The sequence below is a fragment of the Oculina patagonica genome, chromosome 14, assembly GCF_052425735.1.
Source record: "Oculina patagonica isolate OP01 chromosome 14, crgOcupat, whole genome shotgun sequence".
Taxonomy (NCBI): Eukaryota; Metazoa; Cnidaria; class Anthozoa; order Scleractinia; family Oculinidae; genus Oculina; species Oculina patagonica.
This window is the reverse complement of record NC_135771.1, coordinates 13,050,303-13,073,901: the sequence shown is the minus strand read 5'-3', so window position 1 is coordinate 13,073,901 and position 23,599 is coordinate 13,050,303. Positions and strand designations below refer to the sequence as shown.

At 40.8% G+C, this 23,599-nt stretch overlaps 1 protein-coding gene and 1 pseudogene across 1 annotated transcript; one reads left to right on the top strand and one right to left on the bottom strand.

Moving 5' to 3' along the window:
• The first annotated feature begins 385 nt into the window (after positions 1-385).
• On the top strand, positions 386-10,735 carry LOC144639423 (uncharacterized). The gene is made up of 6 exons (XM_078498750.1): positions 386-1,506; positions 2,447-2,773; positions 5,419-5,813; positions 6,886-7,213; positions 7,685-8,313; positions 8,785-10,735. The coding sequence occupies exons 1-6, from the start codon at positions 1,134-1,136 to the stop codon at positions 10,207-10,209; spliced, it is 3,477 nt and encodes a 1,158-aa protein (XP_078354876.1). The 5' UTR covers positions 386-1,133; the 3' UTR covers positions 10,210-10,735.
• A 10,493-nt stretch (positions 10,736-21,228) lies between these two features.
• On the bottom strand, positions 21,229-22,869 carry LOC144638978 (BTB/POZ domain-containing protein 6-B-like; annotated as a pseudogene).
• Positions 22,870-23,599: the final 730 nt, after the last annotated feature.

Genomic DNA, 23,599 nt, shown 5'->3' with positions numbered 1-23,599 from the left:
ATAACGGAAATATTCGAATTCGTATTCATGACTAGACAGTAAAATGTGAAGCGAACAATTTTTTGAGGATCACTGAACTGATTGACACTTTTGTCACAAGAAAAACAATTTTTGTTTGTTGTTCGTAAAAAGTCCTGCGTTGAGGCAGGACGACGGCTCCTTTGAAGATTTGTCTCCGTGGACAAGTTTTTGTCCGCGTAGGGACAAGTAGGTCGCACTTGGCGTGGTCAACTGATGACAGGAATCTGACAATTTTTTTGGTTATCAAAATAAACTTGTCCCGATTTTGTCCCAAGTGCGACCCGGGCCTTACACTATTTGTGTAATGTTGAGGAATATGTATATAAATACCCGGCGCGGACGAGCCATTTTTTATAGGGCAGCATTTCCTCCGCGAAGATAGGAAATTGTTAAACTAAACTACAAAGCAACTGTAATCAGATAAGTTCGAAGAACAATGCGCAGGATAAACCTTCGACTCATACTTCATGCAAAAAAGTCGGTATCTCGAAGAGACTTTGATCGTTTTATACCGAGATTCCGCGAAATTGCTTGGCTGCCCAGGCATGCAGGCAAGGAGAAATCCGTCACGGGTATTTTTAAAATTTCAAAATTCCTCGTAAGTCTGCGTGACGTTTCTCAGAATGGGACCTCCACCAGTTTCCCTAAGTCCTAACATTTTTTCTCCACGCAAATAAAAACATTTGTTAAAGAAAAAAAGAGAGAGAAACTTAGACATTTTAAACTAAGCTGAAAACCTTATATAGCTAATTTGAGGGAATTGTGACCGTATTTGCACATCTTACGGAAATAAACTCAAGATATGAATTTTCCGCGTTTCGAGAGTTGTTTCGAAATAAAAGTCACGAGATTTTTGGGTGTCCTGAATCCGGACATCTGTGACGTCAGAAGCAAGTGTTTTCTTGGCAAATTCTTGCTGCAGTCTCTGAAATTAAGCTTCCTGGCATTGTGTATAGCAAAATTTTTACACAAGAATATAAAGACTTGTATAATTGTGATAATTCTGAAACGAAAAGAACCGTCTCGGTTGAGTTTGCGGTTGAGTACTTTCACTGAGTTCCAAGAAGGCAGCGGATTCCCACAACAAAACTGAGGCAGGTTGTTTATCAAAGATGGCGGCGAGTCGGCAGGAATCGGATCGTGTCCTTGGCTGTTACCCTGTTACAACCAGCAAAACAACATGTTTACGTGAATTTGTGCAAGAGATCGTTCCAAAATTCACCGGAGAGAATCTCAAGGCGATGAAGCGCTTTTTGCGGGATGTAATCTCGTTAAAAATTGGGGTGAATTGTGAGTCTGCCGCCGAACTTTTGGAGGAACTTTTAAAATGTCACTGTTTGAACGAGTATGATTTGGATTTGCTGGAAGACTTGCTGGGTGTGACTGCAAGAAACGACATTTTAGATCTGTTGCGAGAGTTTAAAAGGAAATGGCCTTCGGTTTTGGCAAGTATGTCGGAAAAAGCGATCGACGAATTGATTTCAGGTGAGCTATAAAGGTTCGATTTGATTTAATTATACTCGAACTGATGTGTGTACTTCCCCTTTTTAGGTCGTGATTATTTTCGGTCCCCTGTAGAATTGCATATTTTAAGACTGATTGAGAGGTCTTATACATATATTTGATGTCGAACGCCGTTGTTGTTCAGTTTCTGTTTCTATTCTGTCTGCTGTATTTTGTTCGATACTAGGCAACAATACCCAGAGCTTCGCGGGCCCTGCGGTCACGTATTACTGTACATATATTTGATGTCGAACGCCGTGCAACAGGGGTTACAGGTTAACAGGGATGGGGTGCCATAAACATACAAACACTCGCAAAAAACTGTAGTTTAGTCCGATTACAATTTTTGATAATTGGATACCTGTAATTGGATGTCACTTTCAATCAATCACAATCCGTTAATGGGAGGGGGGGGGGTATAGGGGTATTGAACTTGTTTATACAGTACTAGCATTCATGGTCCAGGCATTGCCGTTTAAGGACTTAAAACTTTATATCTGTATAAACATTAACTTTATCCCATGTTGTTCATATAGTGTTTCGGTTCCGTTTGTCACAAATCGCGATTGCAACGTGCCATCTGCAGCACTGTAACCCTTGGTAATAAATGTCCTCGGAGACCCAGGGACAGTTTGTCCGGGCAGGAAAAAGGGAAAAATAATATTGTTCCGCTTTGACAAACTGGCCCTACATATCGGAGGATGGGTGATAATAAATCAACTTGAACAATAACAGAAATTTCACTTCGTTAATAAACGCCAAGCCCGGATTAAACGCCAGCCTCAGATAGACGCTGGGTCCACCAGAACAAGTTTGAAATAAATGCTGCCCTGAGGCATTTACTTGAGAAAATACGGTATCTGAAAAAAGAGGATTCTAATCTCAATGTTTTCATTTTTGTTTTCTGTTTTATTTTGTAAAGCTCATGGAAGATCAATTGTTTCCTTCATTCTACATGAGAGTGCATATGAAATCACATCAAACAAAGTAAATGCCTTTAAGAAATCCTTATGCAAACATTTAAAGTTGGTGCGTGCAGAGGTGGCCTTCATTGGCACAGTCAGGATTCCAAGGACGCAGTTGGTATATCAGCTGCCGTCAGAGGCTCTCCCTCTCCTGCGGCATTGCACTGGATGGAGAAAAGAGTGGCTTTTTTCTTTGGATGTCAGTGGTGTTCAGGTATCTGGAGAAGACGAGATTTCAGTTCAAGAACTGAAAATATCACAGCTTAGACTACAAGAAGATCCAGGTACAACTTATTTGATAGGTCACAGTGTACTGTTAAGTACTACACCTTTTGATAATGCAAACTCTGCTCAAACAACAGCTGCATTTTTCACTGCCATCAACATACAAGCAAACTCACACCCCCACCATCATACAAGAGGGTCGGGGGATGGATGGAACCCCTCCCCAGGGTTTTCGTTCTATTAAGGCACAGCAAAATTATTTTGCACTGAGTAGAAAGCCCTTAGCTTACTCCACAAGATGACATAATTTTTGTTGGCTGTGACATCATATGTCGTCACGTGACATCATAAGAGCCACCATCTTGGATTTCACCATTTTCTTAAAAAGTCAGAAAATTTAAAATTTCATGTAAAATCATGCCAGAATGCTTATGGAATGTAAAAATTAACAAATCTTACAATGAATGATTTGCCACTATCGGCCGCGGGGGGGCGCGGGGGCGGGGCGGTATCGGGGGGGGCCGGTTGGGCTGGGTCGGGTGTTAGGTGTGTGGATTCCGCGGCTCATCGCGTGTTAAACTGGGGTCTCGAATGTTGGTGCTCTGTCCTTAGTAGTGTATTTCGTTGCACAGCTGTAATTTTTGTCGCGTCTTATATGCTTCGGGGAAGACATTAATCCGATCGTGACTCTTGTGGTCATCTTTTTGTTTTTGGGGCTTTCCTTGTGCTGTTTTGGGGGTTCCCGCACTGTGGGTCGGGTCGGGCGCACCCTCTCGGGTTCCGGGCCGTTGCGTGTCACGCAGGCGTGTCCTCCCGACTCTTCTTTTGGATTGGGTCAGCGGAGGGGTACTTGTCACAATTTGGTTTCAAACAAAACTTACACTGAGTATCACCAATCCATTCCTGATTTGGCGGTCTCTCTCAAAATGTTTTTGGTGTCAACTTCTCATTTTCTCGTCTGTTCCTGTCCCTCCTCCACCCAGGATCCGGTGCAAATCATTCATTCTGTTTAAAAAGTGGAAAAAATAAAGAAAAATGTTAAAATTGACGATTTTGGCCAGACCTGCCTGTAATTATGACATTGCCATGGCAATGTCAAATATCATGGACGCATGGTTGACATATCAAAATTTCTACAAGGGATGATTGAACAGCTACTAAAAATGTTTCCGCATTGTAGAGTAAATCCTTTTTTCAAAATTTAGAAAAAACCTTATGGGGGGTGGCATCCAACCCCCTCCCCCCCCCCCCTACGCCTTGTACGTCCAAGGGTTAACAGGCTTCTCAGGAAACAAAATTCCACTTCAGTGGATAAAAAAAAAAGTTTTGTCTTTCAAAGACATTTTAACAACTTCCAACGAAATCAAACTTGATATAAGGTGGTACAGCGTATATGGACTGAGTGTACTTATTGAGTGAGTCTGTTAAGTTTGGTCCCGCAGGAAATAATTATTTGCTTCTTGGTCATTTTAATTTGTACAGAGCCTGCTGCTTTCTGCCCATAAACCACGACATCACACAAAATCTAGATCTGTTCCCTTCTGGTCCTTTCAGTCAGTTAGCTCAAAACATTGTACTGTATAGACCTAATGCAAATATGGCTGCCAATAATTTTCGGCTCCCAGACGAATAATTTGTCAACAAAATTAAATCACTTTAACTTAAAGATCAAGTCCGAAAATCAATGAATGAAGTTTCAAGGCTATAGTTTTATCTAATGAGAAGTTACGGGGACATTTATATGGCCAAAAACATGAAAACGAGGCTAGGCATGCAGGCCAATTAAGTGGCTTTTTCCATACAAATCTCGAGCTCTCAAAATTGAATGAGTCACAAATCTGCAGCCTTTTAACCAAAAGCACTGAAACTTCTCAGTTTAGCATATTGTTCCATATATTTTCAAGTGTCACCATCAGCAGTTTCAGAAACTTGACCAAAAAGACAACCAATTTTGCATAAGGTCTATTTCCTTGATTAAGTACCATAATATCCTAGAATAAGCCCCCTGCTTATAAGCCTCCCCCCCCCCCTGGTCATAGGCCCATCTGTACCTTGAAACAATAAAAAAATATATCTGTGGACTATATAACTGGGGTTTAACAGTATCCATGCTTGAATTCACAGAATCTCATGACTATACCCTTAAAAAACTTAGCAGTCAGAGTCAATTTATAAAGTAACTGAGGAAGGAGACTTAAGTTTCTCCAGGTCTCTTGACCCAAATATACAAAAAAAAAATGATGCTGGTTCAGTGATTAAGATCGACAAAGTCTCTGTGCCCTTGACATTTAATCAAGGAATATGCTACGTGTCTTTGCTATTCTTCTGCCCCCAGTGGCTTTATGAATGTAGATAATTAATTTGTGTTGACAGTGTAAGCACAGATTACTGGTTAAACTGTTTATACTTGTCACTTAAGGATATAAAGGAAGCCTTGGGCATTACAGTATTTTTGGTCATTTTTTTGATTACCAGTACTTTCAAATTGAAGGAAACCTCAAAATAATAGTTTCTAACATTCAAAAGCACCAACAGAGTAATAAAAAAAGAAGTTAGTAAGAATGGTTTTGACTGACAAAGATCAAGATGGTTTACAAACAACAATCTACGTTTCCCAATTTTTTCAAGATGTGTTGTCCATAATGTCACTCTTTTAAAGTGGTATAATTTAAATGCGTCTGATTAATGTTTCTTTCATTACTAGTCCTGGTATCTCCTGTGTTAAGAGTTAGTGAAGCTGCCCGAACAGGTGACGTCCCAGAATTGAAAAGAGTTCTTGATGGCGAATCAATAACCAAGCGAAACTTCCTGCTCAACACCCGTACTGATGGAGCAACACCCTTGATAATAGCTGCAAGGAATGGTAACACTGCCATAGTCCAGTGCCTTCTTGATGAGTACGATGTTGATCTGGAGCAGGAGGGGACTGTCAAAATTGATGGCGACCTGATTGAGTGTTGTACGCCACTGTGGATGGCATCTCTTGGGGGTCATTTGGCAATTGTTAGGTTGTTATTAGAGCGAGGGGCAGAGGTGAATCATACAACACTGACTAACTCCACCCCCCTGAGGGCAGCTTCATTTAATGGACATACAGAGGTAAGTTTGATCTCACTAAAAACTTGAAATATTTATGTACCAGGAGAACTCATACATTGCCATGTTAGCTATTATTGTGATAGTGTGAGAAACAATTTGTGCAGAATACATGTACAGAAGCAATGTGACCAAGTGGTTTATGAGGTCAATATGAAATCCAGGGGGGGGGGGAACTCCCATATGAAAGGGATGGGATGCTCATCTCAATCACATGTATTGCATGCCTATATGACCATGGCCACCTTTGGGACTTTACCAACTTGTCTTTTCCTTTGTTTTCAAGCTCTCTGCAGAAAACAAGCAAAGACACGATCCTTGCAGCTCACCAATTTAAGCAATAGGCTCGTAGTCGCATAAATTATTTACTGCACGCATGATTGTTTTCGAACAATGGTTTTCGGCGCGCTTAAGTGAACTCACTAATGAAACCAAATCACTGAACCATTCAGTCTGGGAGAATTTATTGTTGAAAAAGAAGCCTAAAAAAATATTTTTTGCCCAATTGCTTAATTTGGTGAGCTCATGGTGAGGATCTAGTCATTGCTTGTTTCTCTTCACTGTGCAAATTATGTTATGTTATTCTGTCATCTATTCCTTCATGGAAAAGGTAGAACCCACAAAAATGACCTGGCTCCCAATGTGTGGCTTCATAGCTCAGTTGGTATAGCATTGCACTGGCCAGTATTGTGAAAGTCACAGGTTTAAATCCTGTTGAAATAAATATTATAAATTGAACAGAAACTTGTTAAAACCCCAACTGGCAGGAGGCTGACCAGTTGGTTATTTACAAAGCGTGGAGGAGTTGAATTCGGACCACCAAACACAGATCCATCCAGTGGCAGGGAAAAGGATTTGAACCCGGGTCCTCGGGAATACAAGTTCAGCGTCCTACCACTACTGCTAAGCCACGCTGCCTCCTGTGCCCTTGCTTGCCTAGTTATGTGTGAAGGATATGAACTGATTATGTGCAAACTGATTTAGTAACGGGTTACAAGTTGTTCTTGTCTGTCTTGTTGTTTTTGTCAGTTACAAAAAGGTTTTATTAAATTATCAATTTTAATTTGCTTTGTAGGTTATACGATGCCTTATTAATCATGGCGCAGATGTAAACAAACGGAATCAAGATGGCAACACTTGTATAATGGTGGCCTGCTGGAATGGACATCTTGGAACTTTTGGATTATTGCGCACATCAGGGGCAAACATGGATGTACATGACAATCAGGGATTCTCAATGATTCACTGTGCCACGGCTGCTAATAATCTCACACTCCTACATGAGCTGCTACCAGTACCGAATGCCCCTGCAGTAAATGCCAAGACCTCAGAGGGGATCACTCCACTGATGTTAGCATGCGAAAAAAATCATCCCGATGTTGTCTTGTTGCTATTACAGAAAGGTATACAAAGCAAAGGCAGTTATCATGTTCAAGACACTAAACAAACTAACACCCCCATACATGCAAGATCTGTTCTCTGCTCATGATTTTCTCTACAATATCGGTAACTCTGAGAAAACATCCTGCAAGTTCCTAAACTAAGAACCAATTATCTTAAACGCAGTTTTTGTTATTCTGGGGCTATTCTTTAGAATGGTAAGAAATCTTGGGTGCCCAGCTCATACAGGCTTTTATGATAGCAAAATTATATACCGGTAAATCGCCCAAAAACAAAAGTAAGTCGCCTGTGGCACCCGGGCCCTGCTAGAGCACAGCCCTGATCTAAACTTCGTAAGCCATTAACCCTTGCACGCTTTAGAAAGGAAATCAATGGCCTTTACTCCTCAAAGGGCACCCACACAGTAAAACAGTACTATAGATATTTGTACTTTATTTTATAGCCATGGTTAAGTAAAGTTTTGTCATTGTCAGGTGCTGCAGTGGATGAAAAGTCTGACAAAGGCCTGACTGCAGTGCATTTCTGTGCGCTGTCAAATGATATCACAAGTCTTCATCACCTTATAGATTACAAAGCAGATCTCACCAAGGCTACTGAACGAGGTAGCACTGCGCTAATGCTGGCCTGCGCAAAAGGACATGTTTCCATAGTAACCGCGCTGCTGCGGAACACTAGTAAATCGAAGTTAAAGAGCGAGATTAGCTCAGCACTAAAGTTCCGAGGTTTGACCGGACAGCCGAGTTGCCTTGGTCTGCTGTCAGCACCTAAATCAATGGATATAAACGTTGGGAATGAAAACGGCGAGACATGTTTAATGATGGCTTGTGAGAAAGGTAGTGTGGATATTGTTCGAATTCTGCTTGATGAAGGAGCTGATCCAAACTGTGCAGATCAGAATGGTGTAACACCGCTGATGATCAGCTGCAGGCGCGGCCAAGAGCGAATCGTGCCGCTGTTACTGAGGAAGGGCGTGCAGGTGGATCAGAAGAATAATGAAGGTGACACAGCCGTGCACATATGTGTGCGACATTACCGTGAGTTCAGTGGACATAAGAAGTGTTTAGAACAGTTGCTTAGCACCGGAGTGTACACAGAAATCAAGGTTTGTTTGTTACTGGCTAGTCTGATAAATAACTCTGTAAATCCTTTTATTTTTACCTCATGAGTTCTTTTCAGAAGTTTATGATGTCTTACATTGCAAACACAAATGCGAGGATATTTCATCACTTTACACCTTATCCCTTTATCCACAGTTCATGTATATGAATTTTTCTATACACCTAATACACCACTCGGCCCACAATCCCACGTTCCTGAGCAAGGTTGATTAATGAGAAGTATATTACACGAATTTGCGATGAAAAAAAATACGAATTTGTGATTAAACTTCGCTTTGTCCAGTGCTCAAAATACAGCTGAATTTATGAAGTGCTTGCCATACGCAATTAACTTGTTTTAGTTTTACTTTGATCAAAAAATAACCCTTTTAAGGTTAGTTAAAATAATTTCTTGGAAGACTGCCTAACAGTAACGCAATTTTCTTTGTTTTTTTTTGTTTGTTTTTTTTTTTCAGAATTCTTTGGGTGACACACCTGTCACAGTTGCTCTCAAAAGCAAAACGTGGTGCGGACAAGCTTTCGAACTACTGCACGGTAGAGGACTGGAACTCAGTACTTCACTTCAAGACACAAATGGCGATACAGTGTTCCATAAATGCGCGCGATCTGGGGACCTCTTGTCCATGACGTACCTGTTGGCCCTAGACAGCAGGGGCCCGCTCCATAGGAACCAAGATGGCGACACGGCTCTTAGAGCTGCGGCCCTGGAAGGATCCGAAGCTATGACACGTACACTGATCAACACGGTCAGCGGATTCCCAGTGAAAGACAAGGTCGAAGCTCTTGAGCTGTTAGGCGTTGGTTTATTGGCTAAGGAGCTGTCACGTGACTGGGACATAACTGCCGTGGTAGGATTCTGGCACGATGCCCTTGCTCTTCGCCGCACCCATAGTCTTGCTGTTCCCAACATTGTACCACGTGAGTTTCCATTGGAGTATTTCTTAGAAGCGCGGCTGCCCAGTGATCTGACCGAGTTTGAGGCTAACCCGAGTGCCGTAACTGCGCAAGCGCTGCAGATTTGTGACCGGGTGTTGGGGGACAAACATTCACGCCTGCCCTCCCTCCTGGGGACTATTGGCGAAAGGTTTGCTCAGATAGGCGAGTTTTGTCGCAGTTTAAACATTTGGCTTTACGTTTTGGAAATCCAACTCAGATCACTTTCATCTTCACCAGAGGGGATGGAAGATGTCCTCAACACTTTCCGTTGCTTCGCTGATGCTTTCGGGTTTGTTCTGAGCCGAAGTGGAAGTGTTTTACATTTCAAAACAGTATACCAAGTCATTAAAAGTGCGTTGCACGGTCTAAAAACGTGCCCCGCTTTGTACGAGTCACGTGACAAAATGATGGTCTACCTCCTTCACTACTTGTCTGCATTGTTAGAAGTTGCGTCAGATGAGCGTGACGTAGAAGTTGTCATGGAGACAGCCAAGGCCGTTGCTTGGGTGGGCCTGCGCAGTACAACTGGATCCACCCTCGTTCACCTTGCCTCGAATTCCAGAACAGAGGAAATAAGCTCTCTCAAGGAGCATCTCCATTTTCCGAGCCTTCGCGTCTGCGAACTTTTAATGAACAGCGGTATTGACCAAAGCGCTGTGGATGGTGACAGGAATACTGCACTTCATATACTCCTCACCAAAGGTCACGCGGAAAGAGACGTACTTTCTTGTCTATTAAAAGCCGGGGCGCATATGGACGCACGCAACTCCTCTGGAAAGACAATTCTTGACCTGGCAAGGTGCGAGAAGGTGCGGCGTGTTATCCAGGCTGCCGATCACGTGCCTGGTCTCCAGTGCCTCGCAGCTCGGAAGATTATGGGAGAAAAGTTGCACTACGAGGGGATTGTACCAAAAAGACTGGAATCATTTATACAGATGCATTAGCCAAATTAATAGTTAGTAAAATTGTTTTCCGTCATAAAACCAAAAAAAAAAACCGCCGCGGTAAATTGCTGTCCAAACAGTGTTTTAACCAGATTTGAACTCGACGCAAAAGCTCGCAACCAACAGAAAGCGAGGGAAAAGTCACGTGACCAAGTAACAATTGGTTTTGGTCTTGTACCTGATTGGCTGTCTATACCTCATGTCGCTCTGATCGGTTAGTTCACTTGACTAAACACTTCAGTTAAGTACTTCCGTAAAACGTTAGAAAGGCGCTCTGTTGCCTTAGGTGACCGAGTCCTTGTCAGTGTTAAGTAATAATGAGTTGTGGTCCGGCCATACAGGAACACTTTTATTTGTAACCTTAGACCTTTGCTGCAAGGGGACACTAGAAGTGGACCGTATAGCACTCCATTTGAGGTTACACTGTATTGCATTTCTTGGAAAGCAAACAACAATAGTGACACATAGCTCTGTTCCTTAATAGCTTTCGAGCAATAAAATATTTTAGGAGCTTATAAGAAGAGAATTGACTCTTGAGGTTATCTGAAAGTGCTAGAAAATGACCCGCGAGTTTCCTTCTAAGCGTTAAACTCTAGAAAGAAAATCGGAGACCACACGAGGCCAAGAAAAATTGTTTGACCTCGTTGGGATTCGAGCCCACGACCTCCGGATTAGATCACCCATGCTCTGTCAACGGAGCTACGAGTCCAGACGGGAGCAGATTAACTAACGAGTTAATTCTTTTCTTTCCTGCGTTCCACATCAGTGCTTCCTGGCGAAACATTGCATTCACAAAATAATCTTCTCGGAATATTGCTACAATTCTAAGGGCGACTTGGCTACGGCCAAATATCTTAGTGATATCTAAATTGATCCCAAATAAGTTAATTTTACAGTAGTATAGGTATTGTACTAAACCATAAGCCAAAAAATTAAGAACAAATGATCAGATTTATTTTTATAATTTGAAAATTCGAGTATATCAGGTGCGCATCTCAGCGGAACGATTGCTTTAACGATCCGTTACATAATGACAAATATTAACGTATAACGATGAATAGAAGGTTACAAAGCTGAGAAAAATAAAGAACTCATTGAATGAACGGATAGATTTCAATTGTCTTCTTTTCTGTCAGTCATTAAGCTACAACTTACGTAATTCGCGCCAAGTTTTCCGTTGGCGTTCAAATCGAGAAGAACCTGGGCATTTCTCGTTGGGTTCTTTCCATGTCAGTTTGACGTTTGTCTAGTCTACTTTATTTTATCCTTAACAGTATCACTCTTACCTTAATTGGTATCACATCCAAGGGCAAATCGTAAACCATATTTTGTTATCTTTTTCGTTTTCAGTAAATGTGCAGAGACAAAAGTTGATTCAACTCTTTTCTCCGGCACCTAATCCTATTAATTTATTTGCAGAGCAGACATACGCACGTGTTTCAACACAAATTCTAGCCTTAAAAACGATTTGGCCTTGTTTATGGGCAGGTCTAGCCGATTTGTGACGTCATCGCCAAATTACAATAATCACGATATTTACGCGCTAATTAATCTTTCGTAATGCAGCGCAGTACCAATGTGATCACCTGATTCTAAAGAATAATATATGCTTGTGTCCATGTTATGTAGTTTCTTATTTTCAAGATATACCGAAAATTCACCTTCAGACAATGAGCGCCAAAAGTGTTGAGACAGTCGGCACTTTTTAAGTACCTTGGACAAATTTTACCCCTCACCCCTTCAATATAACCCCCTCCCCCCGAAACAATGTTGTATTTGTTATCTGCAAAACTTGCCTCGTTTGAGTACAACATTGAAAAGGGAGGAGGGGGAGTGGTTCAGAAGCGGCAGCAGATTAAAGGTGAAAAAACGGGAATTTTAAATTAGTATCAATTTCATCCAACTGTCTCAAGGACTTTTGACGCCCATTGTCACAAAGGGAAATCTAGCTTTTTGCAATAATTATAAGTGCAAACTAAGAATCCATGGAAATACAATGTTTCGTGGACTAAGACGCATTTTTCTGATATACTATAACATCACGGGTAACCACGGGTAACCAAACAAATTAAAAGGAATAAGAGTATCTTGCAATTGTTTCTCAACTATTTTGGTTACCTGTGGTTACTCGTGGTTACCCGTTCATTTCGAGAAAAGAAGCCGTTTTTCACATGTTATTAACAAGCTGTTGAACAATCACGGATAGTTGCGATTCCATTCAATTGCATGCATTTTTACGTGATTAAGTGCTACCGACTGGAATTTTCGAGAAAAAAATTTCAAAACTGCTAATTCGCATTTCTTCATATTCAGTCAAAAGAAACCCTTTGGTGAACTATTAACGAAAATGACATTTAACATTTTCAAAGGGTTTTTATATTTGCCGAGAAAATCGCAAAAGGTTAAAAGGCCGTTTTCGCGTCCCGCCGCCATAAAATTTTGTAGAATTTTTGTGGGTATTCAAAACACTCGTACGGAAAGAAGGTTGAACGTATGAAATTTATCTTTGGCAGGTATGCGGGGCATCCAAAATACTACACAGAAACCTAAAAATATTGCAAAGCGATGCAATTAAACAGATCTTTTTTAAAGCCCAAAAATTGGTATTTTGAGCACTTTGGTAAACACTTGAAAGAAGGGTAACTTTGGTGGCAAAGATCGTGTCCTGGTACATCGAAATTTGGAATAAAAAATAGATCGGCGTCAAGTACTATTATGGTACTGTAACATATAAAAAATCCAGCCCGGGCAATTGAAAAACTACCCGTTGAGAGAAGTAAACGCATAGTGAATATTTCATGTATTGACTACAAAAATTGTCACGGTCACGCAACACTAGTAAACACATTTCGATTTGATTTATTCAGATTTATTCAATGTGTTTTAGTTTTGCTCACTTTGGCTACAGTTTATGCTCGAAAACGTCTACCTATCTTATGTATAATTTACTGTTTTGTATTCATATAAAAATTAATTTTAGAGGATGGGATAATTGATCTGACCGCAAAAATACAAAGGTCAAGTTTCGTGTCATATTTACCGACTTTGCCGCTCACACTGTGTAACTCGCACTCACTGTGAATGAAATAAAACAATTCAAAGCGAAATGTCTTCACAAAGTAGTCTCGAAGCGTGTCATATTTTATCCTGGCGGTTCTGTTTCATTAAATTACTAACTACTTAACACTGGTAAAAGTTATTTTTTAGATCCGGCTGTATCGATGCTCCATATGGCTAAACTTTAGAATACCCGGCCACAATTCCGTGACATTAAAGTTCTGCTCCCGCAGTCCCGCAGAAGTTGCTCCGATCAGTCTATAAAGTTTTTCGATTACCTCAGTCTGTGTGTCAACAACATGAATTTTGCAAATACAGTATGTGTTCATAAACAAGATGATGATCTTATCGACAAGCGTATCTATAGGAGAACATCGAAAAGTAACTGTGTTCAACTGCTTGTATATTTTCCTTTTAAGAGTGCGGGTCCTCGACTTCATACCGTAGAATTCCGGTTATAAGCCCTGGGCTTATACAACTTCGTAAGGGGTTTTGGGTGGGCTTATAAGCGGAGGGGCTTATATTCGGGAGGGCTTATAAGCGGAAGGAAAAAAAAACGTTTCGAAACGAGCCTCGGGAGTGTTGATCGAAATACGTTTAGCCCTGTTCAGTACTGTCATCCGGTAGAGGGGGGCTTATATCCGGGGGGGGGGGGCTTATAACCGGATGTATGTTTTTGTTTCCAGGTTGATGGGCCTATAACCGGGGGGGCTTATAAGCGGGGGGGCTTATAACCGGAATTTTACGGTATTATACGCCAGAACTGATACATGTACATGTTTACCAAGAACTGCAAAAACTGGAATTAGATGTCTGTCTGAATGTCTGTTGATTTCCTGTTAAACAATAACAATAAAAAAACACTCTTGGCTATAAAGCAAAAGATACTATACCACCAGCAGCAGCTTACCATACATGTCCAAACATAACAAGTAACGATTCTCGGCTGGTTGAGCAAATGCCAAACACATTCGAAAATGCGATCTCCACAGCTGTTGTCAGCCGTCGTCACGCTCTCCACTTCGCTCCACTGTTCCCAAGCTGTCTGCCTTTCTCCCGTTTGCAATTTTTACACAGGTTCTCTGCCTTTTTACCGCATTCACAACCAATCTCGACTCACTCTTTGTACCACCAGACTTAGACGATTTCAGAATTTGTTTTTTTTTTAAACCAGGCCCTTGTGTGGGAAATTGTCTAGGCAAACTCTCTTTCGAAGAAAAAACTGTGGCAGCTAAAATTCTTTTGCAATGAACTTGGGGTTATATTTACAGTATTATACTGACAATATTTTCTGGACTTAAGTAACTGGCCGCTTAATAGGGGTAGTCCGACCATATGGTGAAAAAATTGTGCACTTTGGGGTAAAAGCACCAAATTTGGCATGGTGATAGTATTTAAGTTGCTGAACAATAATAGCTATGGACCCCTGCCAGGGGGGCGATTTTGTACTAAGGGGGGTGGGGTGGTTACAATTTTCAAAGAAATTACTGTAATTCAAGAAAAAAGGTGTACAGTTGAGCCAAATTTGTTATATGTAGTAGTACTTACTTACTATTCAGGTTGCTGAACAATATTAGGTATTTACCCCAGCAAGGGGGGTATTTTTTGTACTAAGGGGGGTGGGGTGGTCAAAATTTTCAAAGAAAGTACTGTAATTCAAGAAAAAGGTGTACAGTTAAGCTGAATTTAAGATGTGATAGAACTTGCTTACTGTTCAAGTTCCTGAACAATATTACGTATTGTCCCCAGCAAGGGGGGAAGTTTTTTGTACTTAGGGGGTGGAGTAATTGCGATATTCAAACAAATTGCTGTAATTTACCGAAAAGGTGAAGAGTTGAGCTGAATTTGCCATACTAACAGTGCACGATGTCCTGAGATATGTCATCGGACTCCAACCAGAAGTTCTTCACAAAAGGGGTGTATAACAAGCACGCAGGGGAGGGGGGTGGGGGGAGTACATACCATGGTATTTTTTGACTTTGTAAAATAAGCAAACTTAATCCTCTCCCTCGCATTCCCCGCCGCATGTACGAAGCGCAGTCCAAGACATGCCAGTCTTGAACAATGTTCTTTGCAACCTAACTCAGGTTTGCACCCTCATTTCACCAGCTCCCTATGTGGTCCACTGAGGCTTCCATGCATCTGACTCAGATTGTGCCCATCCCCATTCACTAAGAGAAGGTAGTTCAGGATACAATGCACTGTCCTCAACAATGACCAGCTTGGTAGGCCACTATCTTGTTGTGTTTGTACTAATGCATCAGCAGTAGGGGAGATGTTCTCAAGGGTTCTTCCTTTCTTTTGACTCCTTGGCACGGGCTTGCTGGTCATACAACAGAACCACCAATCCTTTAGCACAGGCATAGCATTTAGAACATCCTGTACACTAGGCATTTTGCTAAGGACCATGAAAGCTATAGTGGCTTGATCTCCAAAGGACATCCATGTGGCCCATACTGTGCTCTTCCCTTGTCCTTAGAATGCTGATGTCTAATCACAGCCTGTAAAGGTGTACAACACTTGAGATTTCTCATCTTCAAGAGGCCTGACGATGTCAAGTATTGCTTACCAACTCCAAATGCAATTCATATCTCCAGAGCAAGCACTACTGCAACACCAGTGTCTACTGTACAAAGAATTATCTTGTCAATACCTTGCTGTGCACGCACATATAAAATCAGCTCTGTTTTGTTGGACTCTTCCTTCAGAGATTCTCCCCAGCTATCAGGAAGCCTTACATCTGCTTCTACTCTGCGACGGACACCTCTTCCACGCTTGTCACGAGTTTGGTATGCATCTTTCCCAGATGATATCAATCTGCTGCACACTCGGTAGCTGGTTACTGATTTGCGGCAAGTTAACTTGATATGCATAGCCAGAGAATGTTTTACATGTTCCAGACGGCTTTAATATGTTGACAGGGGCAGTACCATCGATAAGCATCACATCTACTACTGGGGTTATAGATTGGTTTGGTGTCAGTTTTTCCATACACTTCATCAAGTCGGACTTTACGCTTACTTGCAGGTCGCAGGTCGCCAGAGTAGAAACAGATGTAAGGGTTCCTGCTAAGTGGGGAGAATTTCTGAAGGAAGAGTCCAACAAAACAGAGCATATCTAGCTTAGGAGATGATCACGTTGCCATGTGAAGCAAACAAAATGTATTCTATCTACAAGCGACACTCTCGTATTGTCATCTTCAGTTGATGTTACGCCTGAAATATCACCTTGCATGCACAAGGAGGTTGCTACAAGGCTAATTTTAATTGCATCTGATTGTGCACAGCAAGTTAATTCTTCGTACAGAAGACATTAATGTCACAATGCTCGCTATTTCCAACTTAAATCTAAATCAATTAAGAGTATAGTGAGATGTGATTGCATTTGGAGTTGGTAAGCAATACTTGATATCGTCAGGCCTCTTGGAGATGAGAAATCACAAGTGTTGCACATCTTCCACGCCTTTACAGGCTGTGATCAGCATTCTAAGGACGAGGGAGAAGCCACTATAGCTTTCATGGTCCTCAACAAACTGCCTAGTATGCGTTTGCTGGAAAGATTTGTGGTGCTGTTGTATGACCAGACAAGTCCGTGCCAAGGAGACAATGATGCCAGGAAAGTTAGTTTTTGCACAGAAGGTAGGACATTTGAGAACAACTCTCTACCGCTGATGCATTATTACAACACAACAGGATAGTGGCCTACCAAGCTGGTCATTGTTGAAGACAGTGCATTGTATCTAATCCTGAACGACCTTCTCTTAGTGAATGGGGATGGGCACAATCCGAGTCAGATGCATGGTAGCCTGGGTGGACCACATCACCTGAAGCATCAACAGCATGCCAGGGAGCTGGTGAAATGAGGGTGCAATGCTGGGGTTACAGCCCCCCACCACCCCACCCCACCCCCCTCAGTACAAAATCGCCCCCCTGGCTGGGGTCCATAGCTAATATTGTTCAGCAACTTAAATACAGTAACTATCACCATGCCAAATTTGGTGCTTTTACCCCAAAGTGCACAATTCCAGTATTTTTTAGCACCATATGGCTGGACTAGGGGTGGCCGCTTAATGGATGGCCGCTTAATAGGGGTTCGACTGTACTATCTGATTTAATACCTTGGCTTCATATTACGTTTTTTAGTTGGCCTTATCACCAGCAAATATGGAGATTACAAACATATCCCAAAACATAAATCCATTTGTCTGTCCAAGTTTTTTACCCACCGATATGTTCATTTAAGTTGATGTTACACAGGACAACTTGCAACAACTATTTTTTGCGCAACACCGCGTCAACTTTTAGTGGTATGTTAAATGAGTCAACTTTTCACGCATCGTACAAAATGTACTTGGTAACATGTATGTTACACAAGATGATTTTCAGCGCAACGCCATCTCGCAACATTTCGCACCAGCGTCAAGGCCATGTTGAACAGAATTCTGGGAAGGTGCTGCGCGAAAAATCGTTGGCGACCCTGTTACACGAGTCAGCTTTAAAAATATTCGTCATCTTCCGTTGTGAGTTTTTGACTTGGGTTCAAAAACTCACAACATGTTGCAGAGTCAAAGGGTGCACAAAAAATCTTCCACGGTACCATGTTACTCGGTGAACAATTTTTCACGCGACATTGTTGCGCGAAAAATCGTTGTTGCAAGTTGTTCCCCCCCAGGGGGGGTACTCCCTATAATGGCCTATATGGGGAGACCCCGCCAAAAGGGGTACCATTTTCAGGCTTCAGGTATATAAAAGGGTAGGGATTTCACGAGTTTAAGGAGGCTCGATGTAGTTTTTTTAGACTAAGGGTGGTTGTTTTGAAAATTAAAATTACCTAGGAAGCCAATGTTCGATTTTTGCCAAAATACACCATAATGATCAAATGTGACCAAATTTTAATTTTTTACCCGTCACTTAGTCACAACGGTTACCATAGCAACGATTGACGTTTTCTTTTGTTCTCAAACAAGCTTGATTTTCTCGAAATCTAGACTGTCACTTGGTATTTATTTTTTGATATGTTAAAGTTTAGTAGATTGACTAACTGTTGACGAAATTTTAGAAAAATCTGTAAGAGCGTTTTCAAGTAAATCAAGAATGAAATTTTCAGAAAAACCCCGTTTTAATATAAAATAGGCGCCTTAAAATTGTTTCGTATTATTTGAGCACAGTTTCTCTCACTGAAATATAAATACTTACACCATCAAAGACCATTAACTAAAAGCGAAAGACTTTTTGCTTTAATTTGTTAAAATATATCGACTGCCGATTGTAAGAAATTATAAGAAAATACCAAAAACTTCATTCTTGATTTACTCTAAAACGCTCTTACAGATTTTCCTAAAATTTTGAGCACAGGTAGTAAATCTACTGTACTTGAACATATCAAAAAATGAATACCAAGTGTCAGTCTAGATTTCGAGAAAACCAAGCTTGTTTGAGAACAAAAGAAAACGTCAATGGTTGCTATGGTAACCTTTGTGACAAAGTGACAAAAGCATTTGGCTATTTAAAAGGGCCTTTTAATAACATTTTTCGGCTTTGCATTAGCGCAGATTAGATAAGTCTCCTACTCGCCACCTCTGTTTTCTATCTTACTTCGCTAGCAAACTACGCATCCTATTTGTTTTGTTGACGTTGTTACAGTTAAAGTGAAATAAACTCCTCTCTCTAATAAATGCCTCACCTAGGACCCCGAAAATTTAATAGATGCCCGGGCGTTTATTAGATCATTTATGGTAAGTGTTTCTTTTTCTGATATTGCCTTCAGAGAACATTTTTCCTCTGGTCAATAGTCCTTATATGCACTCACCTAAAATAAAAAAACTTATTAGCCAATTATAAGATCGCTACCTTGAAAGCTAATGTTCTTGGAAAACCTTGAAAAATTATGGAAAATAATTCATGATGGTGTGCTTAAAGTACATTAAAGTGTTTAAGAGGAAATACGCCAGGACTTCGAGAAGTTATTGGACAAAATTATGTACCAAAACTATTTACACCTGATTGCAAGCTTTTGTGTTACTGCTTCAAATATCTTATCGAAAGAAATCTTTTCTAACAACACCACACATCGAAAACACATTTTGAATTTCCGCTGAATTCCACTGAATCGCTTAAAAGATGTAAGCTTTTGCCCATAGCTTGTGAACTTTAAATATCATTTTCTCAGACTCGGATAAAAAATTGTTGTACCAGAATTATTTCCACCTTATTGCAAACGTTTTTGTTACTGCTTCAAATATCTTATCAAAAGAAATCTTTTCTAACAACACCACACATCGAAAACACATTTTGAAGTTCCGCTAAATTCCACTGAATCGCTTAAGACGAATTTACAAAATGGCTACACGTGAGATTTTTCCTATACCTTGTGAACTTTGAAATTCATTTTCTCAGACTCTGATAAGAAATTGTTGTTGGTGTTATCACGGATAATTACATCTTTCCCTTTTATTAAGGTTAGGAAATAACGCAATAGGATTTAAATTATTCTGGAGATTGATTTTTGTCCAACTTTAATAAATATTACTCGACTTTCTAGTGGATTCCGTCTTAAATATAAGCAGACCTCTAGACCTCAAAGCACTTGAAATCTGGAGATTGTGATAAAAAAATTAGAAATTTCAGCAAAAACTGGGAGATCGATCAATCAATGGACGAAAAAACCTAAAAACCAGGAGCTAATCAAATGACCTGACTGTGTTTACCATGAGAGTTTTATATCTTTTATTTGCGACAATGAAGTGAAAATGGTGGATCTCACAGCAACATCGTGAGACTTGAGAAGTCTGTTGAATTCCAACTTTCCCTAAGGGTGTTCACTAAAAAAATTAAACAACTTGTAAAACCTGCTCACGTTTTAAAGTTATCAATGCAGCTGCACCTAGGCTCCGGTATTTATGAGTCTTACAAATATGCAAGGCACTTAGGCTGCAAGGAAAGGCAGCGAGGCATGCTAGGCAGAAATCTCTTATCCTAATAAAAAGGCTAACCGCAGCTACCTTAGCTAACTGTATGCTAACCGGTGTACTTTTTAGGCTAACAGGAGTGCTACGAAGTGCTATTTAAGGTTACTGGAATGGCTTGCAGGCCTCGCTGCCTTGCACTTTGCAATGACCCGACTTTCTGGTGAATAGAAAACTAAGCTCTTTATGAGCTCATAAAAAAGATGGCTCCTGCTTAGGTTCTTGAAAAACATCAGTCAACAAGTTTTTCTTAACAACACAACTGTAACATCTGAAAACAGTTACACAGAACCCCTTTGGCCTGTAGTGGATCCTAACCAGAGCTCTTCACTAACAAGAGTGTTGCAAGGGCTTCAGTAGGCTGGATTTCTGTCGCCTTCTCGAAAAGTGGCTGGAAATCAAGACTAGAGTTTCAACTGTACATGGAAAAATGTGTGGTTTTTCACTGGCTGAGCTACCAGTTAAGCAGAAAAACGTTTCTCACACACTGCTGGGAGACTGGGTTCTAGTGTGCAGGGGGTATAAGGTCTATAAGGTCACATGGCTCAGTTCTAGGTTCAGTTTTTTTTTTTGCATCCATCACTGCCTGACATGCACCACGCACCCACCCTGAAGTGTTTGTTCTAGTTTTTTGAGAAATTGTAACATACTTAGGGTGTTGACAGTTTTTCACTCTTGAGCCCTCGATGGGTCAAAAACTTTTCTTTGCCAGTTGTTTGGGTCTTTTCATGAAAATTTGATTCCAGCTGTTTACCCAATTATAATGTTTTGTTATAATAGTGGCCAATAGTACCAACAAAAGGTCAGGCCTTCTGCTTGGCTCCAGTGGTCTATACAGGGAGGCTCCGCCCAAAAGGTGGTACTTTTTGCATGCTTCAGGTATAGAAAAGGGTAGGATTTCGTAAGTTTAGGTATATGAAAGGGTAAGGAAGTCTGTCATAAAGGTATTTAAAAGGGCTTTAATTAACATCTTTTTGAACAGATGCATCTTATGGCTGTTTTATTTTTATCTATAATTTTAATGCTACAGAAGATTGATGAGATTTTCTTTTTTAGGTATACGTCATGTCATTTAGGTACATGAACGGGGTACCTTTTTTCAATAACGGTATACGAAAAAAGTGCCTTTCTGACAAAAATAATAATAGTATATAAAAGGGTAATGGGTTGGACCTCGGGCGAACCTCTCGGTAACAAACTGTTTTAGTTAGTCCCCTGGGAGCTTTCCATGTCTCCTAGACATGCTTGATTTTGTGATTAACATTCTTCAATTCATAGATTTTACTGTAAAAAAAAGTTTGCTTTGTTTAGTTATGATAACTTGAACAATAATTCTCCAAATTGTCCATAATAAACACTTGATTTCCTGCCAAAATTACTACAACGTGTGAAGAAAAATGTAACACCATGTGTTGTAACCTCTGGTTTACCTGAGAAGCCACAGCATGAACGGGGACCTTTCATGTTCACTTGAACAATTAGTACTGTTTGTCTCTCGTCAAATTAACAGGATCAAGCATAACAACAAAACCATAATAGCCAATCTCTTTTCTATGCTTAGGAACTGACAAGAATCTTCCAGATTTCTTAGCAACTTCGCTCTGGCCTTGAACTTCTTTCACAGTCAAATGCACCAAGTACTCATTACCTTCACTACCAAACAGACAAACTCCATGAAGCACTACGTCTTTGTTCACGTGGAAATGAATACAATCTTCATAATCCAAGTCGTAATGATTTAAATTGACTCTACCAAATCTGAAACATGATTGGAGAGTGCCATCCCTTTTGGTCCCTTCAATACCGACTGGTGATGCTAATTCTGAATTAAAATGCTTCATCATGTTAGCAAGTTCTTGCGGTGTTAGGATTTCACTGTCAGGCACGGCTTTAGCAAACTCTTTTTCCTCCATCACCGGGAAACGTATTTCTTTAACAATAGCCTCTCCAAGAATGCACCTTTTCACACTGCCATCTGCAGAAAGTCCTTGCCTCTCACATTCCTTTTTTGCCCAGAGATCAACAGCTTTGAACAACTCCACCTCTCTGATTGTCAGTGAATCTCTCCTGACAACTGCTTCAAGTAAGGACCTCTCAATTGTCACGAATCCCTCGGATTTCACAGCTTCTTCAGTTTCTCTGTCAATCAATTCCCAGCATTGATCTACAAGAATCTTCTCATCATATTGCTGAGCATGTGGCAGAACACAAAACACGTTTGCCGGATTTAATATTTCCTTTCGCAGCAACCGAACACATTCATCAGCAAGCGAGTTGACCAAGTATTTCTTTGCCACATACAGCACTTGCATCACATTGCTTTCGTTTAATTCCGCCTTCCCGCTGTACATGTACCGAAGCATTTCCAACACTCCCTCGTACTCGCAGTCTGGTAGTTCAACAGAGTCCGATCTCTCGGCCAGTCCACCACAAAACATGGCGAAAAAAACGGGACTACAACTCGACAACACAAACTCGTGGGTAGGAATTGCCATCTTGCTTTTCTTGGGCTCACCTTCGTCACTCGAAGCTCGAACAACAAGGCTTACATCGCTCAGTAGATCGTTATTAAACATGAAAATGCCTCTGTCTGTGATGCTTGCTTTGGTCTTCTGCCACTTTTCATTAAAGACGGCCATAATTTCGTGTTGTTTTACCCAATACACCAGTAAAATCACACACGCTGTGAAGTGTTGGCTATCCCATGCACCATGCGCCCTGATTTCGCGGGAAGATTTTGTCACGCAACCACAATAACAGGTCCGCTTTGCGTACATGTGCAGAGTTAAATTAGTGGCCAGATAAGTAGGCATTTCCCGATTATGCCAGCATTTTTTGCATAATTCGGCTTAACGAGCATTTTTTAAACAATTTTATCTTCATTTTTGTCGTCAAAAGTAAAAATGTGCTTGTTTTTGGTGTTCAAACACTTCTTAAGTCCAATTCTTTAAGCTCTCTACTTCAACTTCCATAGGCGTACGGGCCGGGGGGGGGGGGGGGGGGCAGGGGGGCTGCAGCTGTTTTTTTGTGTGCTGTTTTTTGGGCTGTTTTTTTTTTTACTTGGCCTAAATTATAACTTGTCGTCGCACTTGTATTAGCATTTAAAGGAACAATGTCACGGTATTTTGAGTCATTTTACTGATTACTTTCAGATTGAAGGAAACCTCAAAATTATAGTTTTCTAACATAGAAAAACAACAAAAGAGTGATAAAAACTCGAAAATAACCAAGGATGGTTTCGACTGACGAAGATTAAGACAGATTACAAATGACAAACTTGAAAAAAAAATTTTTCAAGTTGCCTTGTCCGTGGCGTAGCTCCTTTAATGGGCATATTCCAACTCTGTAGTCAACAATGACATGGATCGT

Bases quoted from the DNA above. Each gene is read 5' to 3' on its own strand.
- LOC144639423 (XM_078498750.1), top strand. From the start codon at position 1,134: ATGGCGGCGAGTCGGCAGGAATCGGATCGTGTCCTTGGCTGTTACCCT. The intron at 2,774-5,418 runs GTACAACTTATT...TTTCATTACTAG, and splicing joins TAGACTACAAGAAGATCCAG to TCCTGGTATCTCCTGTGTTA. The intron at 8,314-8,784 runs GTTTGTTTGTTA...TTTTTTTTTCAG, and splicing joins GAGTGTACACAGAAATCAAG to AATTCTTTGGGTGACACACC.